Source organism: Sarcophilus harrisii, chromosome 2 (assembly GCF_902635505.1).
Source record: "Sarcophilus harrisii chromosome 2, mSarHar1.11, whole genome shotgun sequence".
Lineage (NCBI taxonomy): Eukaryota > Metazoa > Chordata > Mammalia > Dasyuromorphia > Dasyuridae > Sarcophilus > Sarcophilus harrisii.
Window position 1 is genome coordinate 260,366,464 of NC_045427.1, and position 17,598 is coordinate 260,384,061.

The following is a 17,598-nucleotide window of genomic DNA, read 5'->3' on the forward strand; positions in this document are numbered from 1 at the left end:
CTTTCTATCAGTTCGTGCAAGTCTTTCTAAGTTCTCCAAATTCTTAATATTCAGTGTTTCTTATAGTATAAGAATATTCCATGATATTCAAATATTACAATTCAATCATTCTGCATTTAATAGATACCTATTTTGCTTCTAGTTTTTTCCTATCACAAAGAGTGCTGCTAATAATATTTTTATAATAATATATGACTTTTTTCTCTTTTTATGCTTCTTGGGACATATCTAGTAGAAGCATTGTAGGGGTCATAGGATAGGATCAAGTCAAATTGAGGGAAGAAGGAGAAGGATGGAGAGGCGTAGACTAATATAGCAAAGTCTTCATGAGCCACTACTTTTCTCAATCTCAGGGCAGGATAAGCAATACTCCTCATGACCCCAAGATGGCAAAAACATCTAGGTGAGCAATCTCTCCTGTCCTATTATCAAGTAGGACTCTCAGATTAAGCACATAGCAGCGAGCCAGCACATGCAGTGGTTGACCTTACTGCAACCAAGTGGAAAAGGCAGGACCTATCCTGGTACTGACCTAAGACTAGATATATATGATCATCCCCTGCAAGTGCTGAGTGACTATGATTACCCACACCCCACTGCTGGGTGACTGGAGTTGGAGACAACTGGTTTATGTTACTTAAATAAAATTCCTACTATTTCCTCAAGCACTTAGCACAGAGTTTTACTTAATATTTATTAACTGACAGTGATGGAGCAAATGAACCAATTAAAGAAAGCAGAATCTTAGCATAATAAAGGTAGAAAATACCCCCAATTAGAATTGTAAACAGTCTAATTACATTTTTTGTGATGTATGTGCCCAGTTGCAATTGGTAAGATATGTAAGTGGTTCCTTTGGGTTCAAAATTATGTATTCATGCTTGCTGCAGAGCCTAGACAGAACAAATAATTAAAGGGAGAGCAAGGCAGATAAGTGCTCTATAGTTCAAATAAATCTAATATTCCTTTTTTAGTCATGTCTGACTTTTTGTCACCTCCTTGGGGTTTTCTTAGCAAAGATAATTGTAAAACTTGGAAAACTATGACATGCATACCAAGTATTTTTGGAATGAATTTTTAGGGGCATGTTAGTTGATCCCTGCTGCCATTTTTTTTTTCAAACACAAACTCCTCTGGCATTGAAAACAGTTTCTGCCTCTCTGTGAGTATGGTGTGTGTGTGTGTATGTGTGTGTGTGTGTGTGTGTGTGTGTGTGTGCTTCTCTCTCTCTCCCCCTCTCTCTGTGTCTCTATTTCTCTCTCCCTCTTTCTCTCTATTTCTCTGTCTCTCTCCCTTTCTCTGTCTTTGTCTCTCTTCCTCCTCCCCTCCCCCCCCTCTGTTTTGTTGTGCCACAGTTCTCTTTAATTATCCTGACTCAGTTTTCCTAATTGTCCTGACTCAGTTTCCCTAAATTGTCCCTGAATTATTTTGCCTAAATTTTTCTGCTCAATCCTGCAAAACTACCCCTCCCTCTTAATCATCAGAATATTTGATAAGGATAAAAGATCTTATATTTTAGAATATCAGAATTCCTTTCCCTATCCTAATCTATCAGAATATCACATACCATTTTATCAAGATACATCTCCGGTGCCTTCTCCCCACCCTGTCAGTCTCTCTCATTCAGCTCTTAGCACCCTGATTCCTTCCTTGCCTCGGTTTACCTCCTGTGTCTGAGCCACATGTATATATGTCATTAAGAACTCACATTGTTTGCTGGATTCTTGGAGACAAGTCTCATTCAGCCCTGGGACCAAACCATGGATTCATTTGGTCTCAGTAAATCTCTCCCTTTCAAATAAAATATTAAATATGCTCTAATCTCTATCTTGCCTCAGTTTCTCCAGCATTACAGTTTCTCTCTCTGTCTCTCTTGTTTCTCTGTTTCTGTCTCTGACTCTCTCTCTCTCTCTCTCTCTTTCCCCTCTCTCCCCTTTCTCTGTTTCTTTCTTTGGCTCTGTCTGTCTGTCTGTTATTCTCCATGACACCTCTGGCTTTTGTGCTCTTCATCTGGGCCATCACCAGTTGTCTTGACTTATATCTTGCCACTGAATTCCTGTGAAAACTCTGGAGGAGAGAGTGAGACTGATGAGTGTAAATCAGTAGTAGTCCTCAAACTTTTTAAATAGGGGGCCAATTCACTGTCCCTCAGACTGTTGGAGGGCCAGACTATAGTAAAAACAAAAACTTTGTTTTGTGGGCCTTTAAATAAAGAAACTTCATAGCCCTGGGTGAGGGGGATAAATGTCCTCAGCTGCCGCATCTGGCCCGCGGCCATAGTTTGAGGACCCCTGGCCTAAACAGTGTTTTCCTCACTTAAATCCAATTCACTTGCAAGTCAAGGCATCACTCTTCTGAAGTCATTGATCCTCTTTTCAAGAACAAAGAATGAACAATAAGAATGATGGCAATAATGACAACCACCTAAAACTAGCTTATATATAATATCTGAGATCAGCAATTTTTTCCTGGCCCTGGTAATTGGTATTTTTCATATGTTTCCTATGTCTCAAAAGAAATTACAGTAGATTCTATTTCCAGCTATGGATTGCAGACTTTGTGTGAGACTCTCTACTGACACAGTCAGGTACATTTTGGAATTTTCTCATCAATCTGCCTCTTAGTCACTATTCAGATGCTCTAGGAACTTCAGTATTTGTCTCCTTGTAACCACAAAGCATCATGAGACTTAAAGTATGAACAATTTTACTTTTAGGTAAGTGGAATTATACAGAACTATGCACTCTAAACCACTGAAAGTAAAGATACCATTAGCAATCAACTCTTCCCCTTAGAAGAACTTTGAATAGTCTCAGTGACTTTCATCAGATAGGACTCTACACCTCAGTAAAGTGGGAATTTGTTTCTCTATGTTAGTTCTCTCCACCAATCCCTCTGAATGCGCAGCATACTGTATTTCTGGAAGTTTGGGTGTTCCACTAATCTCAACAGTTTTCATAAATCATTGTTCCCTATAACTGCCACCCTGTCATTTGCCACAACTTCCTGTACCTGCAGTTCTCCCCAATTATGAACAAGTATGATTACTTCTCATCGTGAATTCCTGGTGAGCTTCAAGCAAGTAGTGATTGGTTTCTCAAAGGCTATACTTGCTGATTCTGAAGTTCTGAAGCTCAGAACTTCTCAGCCTCTGACTGACTAAATGATCTTAGCCATTTCCAAATGAAAAGTGCTCAAAAAACATTTGAGAAAAGCACTCTGATTGTGATGAGTTTTTTAAAAAGCACCTCCTCCATTACTCTAAAGTTTTTTTCTGTACATTAGTCCCCATTGCGCTAGAACTGACATATAGTAAGTAGCTCTCACAGGCCACATGCATTTTCTCCTCTTGTACCTCATAAGTATATTTCTCTCCAAACTAGATATATATGATGGTTCTCTACAATTTGTATCCTCTCTCCCCCAATTCCTGGACAATGTGTCTCCTGCCCTGTCAGCACTTCCCATTAAAAATCAAGGAACAATCTTCTCTTCCCAATTGTCCCTCTATCTCCTAATTTCCCCTGAAACAGCTAGACCAGTTTTTATATTACCTGAGCCAGCTTCCTGATATAACTAGTAAAAAGAGGAGGGATGTAGCCAGCAGCTCCCAGCATCATTTGTATGCCAGGAAAGAGGGATTTGTGATCTCTATAATTGCTTTAAATCTTCCATTTTATTCAAATTCTTATTTCTAAATTTCATGTTGATTTTCATGGCTGATTTGATATATCACAGAACATAGAATGCTGTCATTTTGCTTTTCTTCACATATTAATTGATCACATTAACATTTGAAAATTTGAAATAAAAGACTTACAAAATCTTCCTCCAGCTCTTTCAGCTGCTGATCTATCTCTTTGAGCCGATTTTTTTCTATCCGGTGTTCTTTGGTGCTTTGAAGTATCTTATCCCCTGGAGTCACTTTCACTAGTGTATTGTCTTTAAAAACAGTTTCCTGGAAAAAATAAAATTGATTATATATTAAAGAGGGAAGCATATTACCATATACTAGTCTAAAGCAAGGAAAAAAAAAACTATAGCTTCCCACCATTTTTCTCTATGGTAAGCATTTTTTTGGCCAGAAACCTTGAGGGTCTTCCCTTCCCAAAATTGATTTTTCTTAATTAGGTGAAAGAGACCATTTTGTGCCTCAATTTATAACTAGCCTTAATCACTAAATAGGTGTACCCTCAATCAAACTGAGACCTGAGAGAAGAACCAAGGTCTCCCACTGCATTCAAGGCCATCTCTAATCATTCTGATCTTTTTCTGGCCACTGGAACCAGATGGCTCTGGATGAGAAAGTAAGTCGGGTAAACTAATACAGCTTTCCCTCCCTTAAATCCAATTCACTTGCATGTCATGATGTCACCTTTCTGATGTCATGGTCATCTTCAAGAATGCAGGACAAACTATTACCACCACCTCATTACCCTCCAACAATAAATTTTTCTTCATTTTCAAATCCCTATTTGCAACCTCTCAAAATTTTCCCTTTTCAGAAACAAATTATCAGACAGATCAACAGAATCAATAGAAATAAATACAATTTATTGCCCTCATTATCATTAACAAATTGAAGTCTTCAAATTATTTTCCCAAAAATAATGTTATTTAATAGTGCTAACTTAGGAATTTCAAGAGGTAGGATAACTTTTCTAGTCATTCAATCAACAAAGCTTATTAAATACTATCTGCATGATATTATTAATCATGAACAAAGGCTAAGCTTAAGGGAGACTATTCTTACTGAATAAGATTTTACAACATAAAATGTGTATTACAAGCAACATTAAATGAACAGAGAAATAAAACATCACACACACACGCATGCACACACACGCACGCACACACACGCACGCACACACACATATACACACAAGCCTGTCTTGTATTTTGTAACTTTTTAGAACCATTTTTTTCCTGTGACTTGGGTTTCAAATTATGACTTACTATATGATTTAATGCAAAAAAATTTGGCCCATAAAATATAGATCAACTAATATTTTCAAAAAGTCTATGAGCACTATTAAGCACCTATAGCTAGGCACTATATTAGGTGCTAGTTATGGAGAAAAATATATAGAAAAAAAATGAAACAGTTCTCATCCAAAAGAGGTTATGTCCTAACATGAAAAACATGTCCATATATCAATGTAATGAGATTGCATAAAATTGTCTGGCTTTCTTGGGGCCAACTACACGTGCTATCTAGGTATTGAAGACTCAAGAACTCTGGGATGATAGAACTATTATTCCCTTATTGGCTTCTAAATATAAAAGCTGCTAACTCAATGGTTCTATGAAAGGGTGTGATATGCCCTCACACTCTTTTTCCCAGTTGCACAGTATATATATCAAGACATGTGAATAGATCTCTGGAAGATAGAGTAGCTTCCCCATGGTTTTAACTCCCAAGCAACAGCTAATGCACTGATGTGAGGAGGGCTGGATGAGAGGAGAAGAGGAGAGTGTCGCCTCTGGATACTTTTGCCAAATGTATATGGCTAATTGTCAATCAGTTGGCTAATTACTTATTAATTAAATGTTCAAGAATTTGAATATCTAAAGTAAATAATTCAAGTAATTATTGTCTTTCCTGATTGTGCCGATTGTAGAATGGCAGACCATGGGAGAATACCAAGATACAGAAGAAAGGGATATATGTGTGTAGATTTAGGATATGTATGTAGATTTAGTAGAGTTTATTTCTCCCTTTTTTCAGTGAGAGATTGTTACAATTTTCCCTTACTGGTCAGTATAAGAAGAATGATTAATTATAGTATAAGTCATAACAAGAATAATTAAAGTAATATTTTTAATGATAACAAGATAGCAGAGAATTCAGTATACAGATACAGTGAAACAAATAGCCAAAGTAATACAATAATGACTATCAGCATTAACTATCTAACATCAAGTCTCCTTGCATTTTAATAACCCACTCCCAATGTCCATTTAATTAGAAAGTTTCATCTTGAATCTCAAATATTCCATGTCTGATCTCTGGAAATATCTTCTCTTAGACATCTGGAATAGGTCTTATTCTCAGGGCAGCTATGCAGGAGACTCCTCCTTAGCAGATAGGCTTCACTGTTTCCAAAGAACTTCTTGAGATTCCATAGATGTTCCTGCTAAAATCTTTTACAAAACAGATCTCAATTCAAGTTAGTATATAGCCTCTCAAATTTTACTTCTCCAATAACCATTTCATGTGGTGAAAACTAGCTTAAACCTTGTGGTTCAGATTTTATTAATAACAGATCTATAATAAGAACCAGAGAATTTGTTTTTATATAGCCCATTAGAACCATTTACACTTGACTACAGGACTATCTGATCTTGTTGCTTTCTTAAAATTTTCCACTCCAGTTAATTCCAAATTTTTAAGAGAATAAAATGCTATTAAAGATTCAATCCTATATATGAAAACCTGGAGAACAATACTTTGCAGGCAGATGCTTTTCAATCCTAGATTCAATAATTACACAAATGAATTTACTCACTAGAAGCTAACTTTACTCCAATTTTAAAAAAATCTGAGATGGGATGTACAGCTACACTTAATTCCTAAATTTGTACAGAAAATAAGAACATATAAAATGAATTATTTTATTAAAATTGTTCAATTGTTAACCATATTTCAATGGAATCATATTAAGCAAAAATTATTCTATACGGTATACTAAAATGACTGACCGCAATGAAATTCTATTCTTAAAAATGAAACACAAGTAGCCATGCCAAAATTTTCTAGAATACAAATATACAAGATTTTCCATTACAATTCAGGATCACATTCCCTCTTGAGTATCTTATGGTATTTCTCTCAAATGATATATTACTGGCAATAATCCATCAAATAACGAATTCAGAACTCAGAAAAATAACCATACAGTCCCCTACATAGTTTTTGTCTTTTATAGCAAGTTTCACTAATCAGGACTTAAGACTGGATACAATTATATCATTCTCATGATGTTGCAAGAAGCTAGGACTCATAAAAAATTTCACTTAACATGCTTCACTTTTTTCTTCTTTTCAAGTTTAAACTCATCCTGGTATGAAAATCAATTATTAGAAATCACTTCTATATCATTTACATTTACAAAGAGACTTCCAAAATTCTCAGTAATTTAATCCATTGTTTAGCATTTTCCCTAATTCAAATAAGCCTCTCATACAGATGATGACCTTACTCAAATAGATGATTTCAAGAAACCTGGCAATTTTACAAATAAGGAGTCACCTACAAAGGTCTTGTCTTTATACCTTTTTTCTGCATAGTAATTACCTATTTCTTTCCATTTTTTCCCATTTTTTTACCATCTCTACAAAATTTCATCACTCAGTTATGCCTAATTGGCATGATTTTTCCCAAGCTATTATAGCTCCCCTATCAATTCTCAAGAACACTTGGGCTTACTCCTCCTACTCTCTTAAATAAGTTTCTCTTTTGTATGGAGAAAGTAAGAATTCTTAAAATTCAAATTGAATATAATCTATTATAAAAATAGATAAAAGTCTCATATCTTTACAGCAAGATTTCTAATTTCAAGATACACACCAGTTTAAAAAGTTATTTTTAAACTGAGCAGTAACTTTAATTTGTAAAACTCCCTAAGTATTTAACTCATTGTTCCAATCAAACCAATCATCTTTTTGTTGTTTCCTGAGGTACACAAACATTTTCTCTTTTCCATGAACAAGGAAGTTACTAATACGAAGGCAGTTTCTAGGTTCCAGTTCCAATTTTTCCTCCTCTGAAACTTCACTGACACTCACCTCTCTTCCATCAGCCCAAACCTGCCTCTTTATAATCAGTGAGATGATCTTATTGTAGCTGTAAAACAATAAATCCCTTATGCTGGGATTGTTCTTAATCTCCTTAAAACAGTCTAAATAATAGTAACTTAATACTTGCTAGAATATTTCAGCATTTATAAAAATATTCAAACCACAATTTAGGGATTCATTGTAAAAATAAGTTGAATTTTTGGGTATCCCCACAATTTCCAATTCTTTGCCTGGAATTTACTTTCTTAATGTAAGCTGATTTATACATTTTCCCATTCTAGCTGGGTGTCAAGCTAGTTCTTCCACCTCTGAAATTTTGCCACTCTCAGGTTTAAGTATTATAGAATCTTATATAATATCATCAACAGAGGCAAAGCAAACTTATAAATCATGTCCAAAAAGCTATTTTCAATTATCAAAAAATGAAGAAATTTCTGAAACCATTACTATAACTTTAATGAAATAAAATTACACTTACACCAAAATAATTAGCAGCTTTCAGAAAACAGCTGAAATTATAACCTAATATCCTAATACAAGAGAAGTGTTTTGATTTTTTTTTCTCCAAAGTGTTGGTTATCAAATTTCACCATATAAATATACAATTAATTTTCATTAATAGTACTAATAAATACAGATAAGACTGTGCTGATTTATATTACTGTTTGATTTTGTTCAAAGTTTCTCAATCTAATGTTCTTAGTGAAGGATTGTTAGAGTAGTAGGGTTTTTTGTTTTTGTTTTTATTTTTATTGGGGGAGATAGTTTTTGCCTAGGCAAAGGGGCTCTAAAGAGTCAGGTCAATCTCTAACAAGGCATGGCCCTTTTTCCTTAGGCTAGAATACTTGAGAATTATCACAAAACACAGTTAATACAATGATTCTTAATTTGTACTATATAAGCAAACACTTAAGGTATTATATAATAGTTATGTCTAAAACAGAATAAAGCACTAAGAATCTCAGCAGCCAACACTTATATAGTATTTATTATATAATAGTCATATCTAAAACAGAATAGACCTCAGGAACCAACATTTATACAGTATTTGATGTATGATATGGACAAGACACAATGTCATCTACAAATTAGAAACCCTGAAAGGTGAGTGAGCACAACTTTTGTATTCAATTGTTTGTTTTCAATCACTCTGACTCTCCGTGATCTCATTTGGGATTTTCTTGACAAAGATACTGGAGTGGTTTCTTCCATTTCCTTCTGCAGCTCATTTTGCAGATGAGGAACTAGGTCATACAGCTAATCAATGTCTAAGGTGGATTTGAACCCTGAAAATGAGTCTTCCTGATTCCAAGCCCACTATGTCAACTATCTTAGGTGCCCCAAGGCACAACTACCAGCTACTTATCTAACTTCATTTGTAATAGACTAAGCAGAGTTAAAGCTTCAAAACTCTTAAGGCCCTGTGTATAATGAGTAAGGATATGAATTGAATCTTTCTTCTTTGTAACTTTTAGTTCTCAATAAAATTAAATCACTGTAGGTCTGGGCAAGATGTTAAGCACTGCTTTTCAAAGGTTAAGATATTATTTCCATAATCTTGTGCACTTCTAAATAGTTTTCAAACATATTTGCATCAATCTTTTAACAAGTGACTCTGTAACTCAAGAGAAGCAAAAGAGACTACTTTTCTAACAATATTTTTAATAAAACAAATTATCAAATTTATGCTAGGCACTTAATTGATATATCATTTGGTTCTCCCAACAATCCTGGAGGTAAACACTACCATTTTACAGATCAGTAAAACTTGAGAAAAAATAAATGGAGATAGGGAGAAGAGAGCTTCGTTTTTCCTTCCTACTGCCTATTTCAATTAAAACAAAGAATCTCTCCCCTTAAACTTATTTTCTTCATTTTTTTCAAAAACTTCTTTTACTTGCTCAATTTCTAAAGTCTCTTTCAACCAGACTATTTATAGATCTAAATTTCCCAATTAGCACAAAAAGTTTTTAATCACAATCAATGGCTTTCTTTTACTTTTACTTCCTAAGCTGTATAGTTCAATTCCAATGACTTTTTTTATTAATCTATAACAACTAAACCCCATTGAATTATTGTTTGGTATTCTTTATGAGATGAAAACACTTCACATCTCTTCCACTCTCCCAAAAAGGGAGAAAGATATACACTCATATTACTTACTCCCAGTTCCAATACATGAAGAAATTTATTTAACAAACCCCTCCAAAAATATATTGATATATTCTTAGTAATTACAAAAATCTTTAAACCATAACCTTTTTAAGGCAGGAGGCCTTCAATGGCTTATATTGTTGCTGATAAACAGGAGTATGATTCTGAGTTTTCTCAGCCCTAGTTAATAGTTTACAAAAATATGGTCTAACCTAACTAACAATTAAGGTCTGTATGTCATTTATAAAAGTCAACCTAAAACTTTTTTTTTTTTTTTTTTTTTTTTTTACCAACTAAGTTGTACTTACTTCTCTTTTCCCTTTTCTGACTACTTATTTTCTTCACTTTTCAGAATCTGTAGGGAGTTAATCTTCTTTAATTTCCTAATCAAGAAAGTTGCATTTTATAATTCTTAACATTTCTTTTACAAATACTTTTGACAATGATAACATACAACTTTAAAAATTATTTTGTTGACATTCTAAACTGACTGCCTTCAAGGCCTATATAAAGAAAAAAGTTGATCAAAGTATACGTTAAAGAACAAAAACTTAATTTTGCAGTTTTTTAAATACATTGTCCTGACATCATATATTTGGTGGGCAGCTGTAGAGACAGAGGAAAGTAGGGAATGGTTGTCCCCAATTTGCATAAATCATATTGTCCCAATAAATTTACAGAAGGATATAGGTTTGAGGATATAGGAAAGTATCACTGAAGGGAAATCCATGGAATCAGGATAACTTATTAGGATCTATTTAGAGGCTCCAGTATCTACTGAATGTATCCCTAACCTTAAGGGGGTTTGTTTTAGGGAAAGGAATGCAGATAACTTGGGATAAGAGCTCAGATTCAAAGAAAACAAAAAGGTCCTTTTGAAGATCCACAGCCCCTCCCCTTCTCCTCCAATGAATGCATTGCTAGTTCTCTGCTATATCCATTCCACCTTTCATTCTTGGGGTCCCATCTTTTGTTTCTACACTGTATAGTAATATGGCCCTTCCTCCAAAACATTAAACATTCACATGAGTCCCAAGATTTTGAAACACTACCTATGCAAGAGCCTTAGGGAAAAAAAACTAAGAAAGAGAAAATGGTTTGGACTGAAGCTTCCTACACTGCAGCTATGACGACTTGCCCTTTCTCTTTTCCCTATATGAGTCTCATTTTTCAATTTCTTGTTTTTCTAGCTTCCTACCTTCATATCCAAATAGGGAAATGCCCTTAAAAAAGAGCTAAACTGACTAAATCATGCCATCCAGGGTAGTCTTAATACTATCTTATTTCAGGCAAGAATCGATCTAACAAAGCTCATGTTAAAATTACATGCATTTTTCAGGTGGATGGGGTCTAATCTACCATACAGTTTAGCAGTTTTGCACAGCCTATCATAGAAATGATTAGGATTCTCACCCTTGTCATGCACTGTTTTCCTGAAACTTATTACAACCCTCTGGGCATGCTATGAAATCATTCATTCCTTTAAGCAAAGATTGACTGCCGTGATTTAATCTGATGATCATTGGGATCCCAATGTGGATCTTGTAAAGATTAACTGAGAGATCCTTAGAATCAGAATTCTCCCTCACCACTAAAGCCTTTATTTGTTGCTTTTATGATGGCTTTTCTCTATCTCATGAAGAAGAGAATCATCATTAAACCAGTTATATCTGAACAAGTAGAATTATAGCCTTTAAATATAACTTGAAGTGATCTGTAACTGCTTTAGGGTGGTCCTCATCAAATCTAGGAATGTTATTTGGCCAAGTGGAGAAATTCAAAGGACTAAAAGGCTCCCATGGCCTAACGAAAACTATGTGGCCCCTTCAATCATGACTAATAACTTTTTGAGGAGGGAAGATATCAAATGATTTGAAATCATTTAAAAGGTCAATTAATTTGCTTCATAAATACTAATGATTCATTTTGTTTTTAATCTGCTAAAACTAATCATAAATCTTTCAGTTTATAATACTTAAAAGTGTTGATGTGAGGTCAAAATAATTCACCAGCTACATTTCTTTCCTTTTAAAACCAGATAATCCAAAATCTAATTGTTTAAAATTTTGTTTTGTTTAATGGGGGGAAAAGGGGGAAGAAGTTGTCATCCTTGGTTCAGTTGAAGCTTCAAAAAGTTTCTCCAAAGGAATTGGCACATTATTTTTGCTAATTCTAGTTCCTATTTTATATATGTGCGTGTGTGTATATTTACATGTTTAATTCTTAAATGTGACCAAGGAAAATTTCTCTCTTCTCTCCCTCTCTCTCTCTCTCTCTCTCTCTCACACACACACACACACACACACACACACACACGCGTGTGCGCACGCACGCACGTGCATTCCCACTAGCTGTTTGCTTGAGGCTTGAGTAGCAGCCTCTGGATTTTACTTCTCCTTCTATCTTGTAAAGTACACCTCTTCTGTATGGAAAAGTTAAAAAAAAACAACGTACTAGCCCAGTTTCCAATCTAGGGTGTATACTTGTGGAAATGGTCTTTAAGAATGCCCTGGCTAAGCTTTTAATCATTTCAGGAAACCTCCAGAGGAATTGCCTCCTGAGTAACTACCTCCTTAACAGCTTTGCCCCAGGCTAGATGCTCAATTTATTAATCTAATGGGGAGGGGTTCAGGAGTCCTACATTCCTTTCTGACTGTTCAAGATGGGAAAAACAAAAAAACAAAAAAACACCTAGATGTCATTTTCTTAGCATTAGAACCAGTGGTCAGTTAATGGCTAAAGAAAAATCCATGGATTATGTCAGTGCTTTTAATACAAAAGAAACTTCCTGAGAGGACACAGAATTTTCCTCAATGGCCCTTGCCTTTGAACAACTGGCTTCACAGTGCCATGTTGCCTAGCATAGATAGTGCTGCCAATGGGTTCTGTCCTTTTTCCAGGAATCCAGTTATAAACTAATACAGGGACGGATCTATCTGGGCTAAAACCTTTTGAGACGAGTCACCCTCCCTGGATTACTTAAAGGGGCATTGTCATGGAGCACCACTGATGAGAACAAAAACACCAACAGTTATTACCACACACACCCCCTTCCCCAAAAGTGATCAGACCATAGGAAAAAAAAGCAACTTATTTATACTCACTCATATACATACACTCAGTCATTCATATAAAAAGAAAAGATCCCTTTTACACCAGTAGTGGGTTATAAATCAATTTGTGCTCTATATTTAATTATTTCCCAACCCAGGTAGGGGAAGATGAGATTCCCTCAGTTCCCCAGACTTTGAAGAACACTGATGATGGCATATGGTGTCACTCTCCAGCTAGAAATAGAGGATTTTCTCAATTCTTCAGGCTTGGGAGAACGCTGAAAATGGTGCACACATTCTGATTACCCCCGATTTGGGGGGTCTTCCTTAAGGGGAAAAAAAAATCCAAATTACAAAATTCCTTAATGAGGATTATAGATTATCTTCCCAATCCTATTTGGGAAGATCTTCCTTGAAGGAAACCAAATTTCCTTCAAAGGATGATCCAAAGGGAATATATCTAGACCTATACTGTCATTTTTCTCCAGATGTATATACAAAGCTCTAATTTTTTACAGAAAATTGTGCCAAACGGGATACTTACCTCCTTGCCTGAAGACTAATATAGGTTTGGGGGGGGGGGGAATCAGTTCACAGCCAAAGTTCCCTAGAAGAAAACCCTCCCATTGGGCAGAAAATGTCCACCAGGGTCCAAAGAAGGGAAAAGTCCTGTTAAGGGGTCTAGGGGACATGGTCTTAATCCCAAAATGCCAAATAAATTCCCAAAACTATGACAAATAAATGAGTCAAAGGTAAACTGAGGGAAGCTTTCCAGACAAGATAATAATTTACTAACAGTGATGCATATTAACTAATAGGTCAAACTGTCCCTATCTCAGTGAGTTAACAACTTCTAGTGGGACTGAGAACACTATTATTTATTGAACTCCCTTCTAAATAGTTCTAAATAAAGCAGCTGGATGGTACAATGGATAGAGTGCCAGGCCTAGAGTCAGGAAAACCTGATTTGAAATACAGTTTCAGCTGTGAAATTAGGTAGTAGAAAAATCTTGTAATTAGCTGCAGCTAGGTAAAGTAAGCTGGTCTTCTGATATAGCTGATCACAGCCCTCCTAGATAAAAAATGCTAATAGTTTTATGAAATTAAGCCACCTCTAATAATCTTGACTGGAAAAACAAGGACAATCCCAACCAGGATCCCCTTTACCTCACCCTCACTGGTTTCACCCCCTTAGCCTTTCCTTTGGTGACCACATCACTCCTAACTTTGACAAAGAAAAAGCAGGACAGGACAGCTATATTCTGATAAGGGACTCAGCTTAAAACTTGTTCCTCTGTTTATATATAACCAGAAGCAAGGGTCCGGCTTTAAACTGGTTAACCAGCCAATGTCTCTGGGGCTATTAGTGATCACATTCTTCAATCATGTCTTTACTTCAAACTGGGAGATAGATGCCTCATTTTGAACTAGGCTGAAAAATGAAGTTTGACCATAAAATGGGTTATGAAGTATAAGTAGTTATTAAATAATATAGCATATTATTTTCCTCAGAGGCAACCTTGTGAGCTCAAGAGACTGTAACTTAATCCATTAGCTAGAGCTAGAGCTGACTAGTAGGTAAGGGAAATTCCTGAATTAGAGAATTAGGGAAGCCATCCACTAACTGAAGTGATTAGTCCTAGCCTGGCTTCCAAAAGTAAATAATGTAGTTCTGCACACACCTACTTATAATGTTCCCATTGGGTAAATGTGGTACATTGGGCATATTAATCCATATCTCAAATTCTGGAAATTTTTCAGTCATGGCAAGCTTTGTCAAACATTGTCCTTTCAAGAATATAAACTATATCAAAATTTAATGAAAATTCATTTCAAGGAAATACATTAAGAATTATGCTCACTAGGGAAGACCTCATATAGTTGGCGGCACCTGAGCCTAAAGGAAAGTAGGGATTTAAGAGGGAGTGCTGAGGAGTGAGTATATTCTAGGATGAGGACAATCACTACAAAGGCATAGAAATAAAAGGCTGTACACAGGTATTGTGTTGTACAGAATATGTAAACCAGTACAGCTATATCACAATCAGGACATTAGAAAGATGGGGAAATTTCAGCTAATGAAGAGTTTCAAATGTTAAACAGATGAGTTTTTATTTCACCCTAAGATAATAGGGAGATCCTGGTGTGGGGAGGGGAGGAATGACATGATCAGACTTTTACTTTAGGAAAATCACTTTGGTAGCTAGCTATGATGATGAAGGATTCAAATGGAGAAAGATCTTAAAAGACAGAACCACCAAAAAGGAAGCTTTTACAGTAGTCCAGATAACAGGACTATCCCTATAATGACTACCAAGTAAGTGGTAGATAACAGTGACTAGGTAGTCACTCTATGAATGGAGATCAGGGGATAGATTTATTGAAACTGAGCAGATAAAACTTGGCAAATGATTATTTGTGTTGTGGTGAGAAGTGGTGGCAAAGGAAAGGAGTAAGACTCAAGAATAACTTCAAAGCTGGGAATCTGAGTTAATTGGTAGGATGATGGTGCTCTCACCAGAAATAGGTGTGTTCTAAATAGTTCTAAAGTTCTAAATAGGGTAGCTAGGTGGTATAGTAGATAGTACTCCAGGTCTGGACCTAGGAAGACCTGAGTTTAAATCCAGCTTCAGACACTAGCTGTGTGACTCAGGGCAAGTCACTTAATCCTGTTTGCCTCAGTTTTTCTTCATCTATAAAATGAGCTGCAGAAGGAAATGGCAAACCACTCCAATATCTTTGCCAAGAAAACCCTAAATGGAATCACAAAGAGTTGGATATGACTGATAATGGCTCCAACAACAACAACAAGGAGGGATAGGTTTATGGGGGAAAAACAGTTGCTTTTGAACATAGTGAATTCAAGATATTTATAGGACATCCATTTGGTTATGTCCCATAGGTAATTGGAGATGTAAGAATGGAACTCAGGAGTGATACTAGGCTTGGATATATCAATTTGGGAGTCATAAACATAGAGAGAATAATTAAATCCACAGGTAGAGGTGAGGTTAGTAAAAAAGAAAGTTCAGCAAGAGAACAGATGAGGGTTCAGGAAGGAACCCATACCTGTGAGGAAAACTGACAAAGAGTAGGTAGCCAAATAGGAGGAGAATCAAAAGAGGGTAGCATTGAATTTTAATATCTCAACAAATCACCTCTTGCCTGGGTTTACTTAATATGCCATCTGGGAACAGTGAGGAACCAGTGAGGAACAGAGGAACCCTAGTCCTCGACCAGGGACACGACTACCAAGTAAATGGTAGGCCAGTCATCTTTAAAGCCTATATTAATTTGAATTGGCCACCCTTATGCAATAAAGACAATTATATGGCCATTGTCATGAAAAAAAAAAAAGACTAGGAACTTGCTGGGTGGTCAGAATCAGATACAGAATAGTAATCCCTTGCCATTTTCTCATTCCTATTAATGGTAAAATTATCACTAGTGTTGTTGATAAATTTCTATTGTCTCAACAGCCAAATTTAAAGATCTTTCTAAAATCATTAACATCTCCTCAAAATAACATTTTTCAATTTTGGCAGACCCAATCAATTGGGGCCACTGAAGATATCAGGACTAAGAAGATATCAAATATATGAACCAATTATGTTTTATAAACTTGCATAAAGCCAAAACTGCTTCAAGCAAATATCTATAAAATATAACTGACCCATATAGTAATTATAAAATCTACGTCTTTTCAATGCTGCAAACCATTGTTGTGCAACACCATTACAAGTGGAGAGGAAAAATCTTTTTTTTTTTTTTTTTTTGGGGGGGGGGGGGGGGGGCGCAGGCTGCTTCCACTGTCTGGAGTTCTATGGAGCATTTTCAAGAAAGTAAAAGAAATCTTAACTGAGGCCCTAAGTAGAGAAGAAAAAAGACACATACATAGCCTGTCAAAAAATTCTTCCTACAAATAACCAGGTACTAAGACATCTCAGATGATCACAAAGGATCATAGTTCTAGAGGTGAAAGCAACCTCAAGAGGCCACAATCAATTTTATGTGACTTATGTGAAATCACATTGGCAGAATTTGACTCCAGAATCAATGAATTTATTTTTTTTTTCCTTTTTCCCTCAGGCTGTTGAAATATGCTTCTCTGGGTCATCTCCCTAGCCTTTTTCACAGAAACATCAAATCTCAGTCAGAAGGGACTTCAAAGTGGTTCATCTAATCCAACCCATACCTGAACACAAAATAGATCTATGACATCACCAATGAGTGCTCATCCAGACATTGCTAGATGAGCTCTAGTAAGGAAAAACCCATTGCCTCTCAAGCAAGCCCTGTCTACTATAAAAATAACACAAATTGCTAGGAAGTTTTTCCTTATATTGAGCCCAACTGTGTCTCTACAACTTCCATCCCTTATTTCTAGTTCTTGTCTTTAGGGTATCAAGAAGAGAAATAAGCAATTTCTCTTTAACAGACAGCAATTTGTATAATTAATGGCAGCTATCTTGTCTTTACTAAGTCTTCTTTTATCTAGACTAAATATCTCTACTTGGGGCCTCAGTTAAGATTTCTTTTACTTTTTTGAAAATACTCCATAGAACTCCAAACAGTGGAATATTTAGTACTA

General features: G+C 35.7%; 1 protein-coding gene across 5 annotated transcripts in view; it reads right to left on the reverse strand.

Moving 5' to 3' along the window:
• The window catches only part of FSIP1 (fibrous sheath interacting protein 1), a 251,619-nt gene that overhangs the window by 159,955 nt on the left and 74,066 nt on the right, over positions 1–17,598 (reverse strand). For all 5 annotated transcript variants that reach the window (XM_031952071.1, XM_031952068.1, XM_031952073.1 and 2 more), the window contains one exon: positions 3,821–3,958. In XM_031952071.1, coding sequence (XP_031807931.1) covers positions 3,821–3,958 — 138 coding nt within the window. The remainder of the gene's footprint in view (positions 1–3,820; positions 3,959–17,598) is intronic.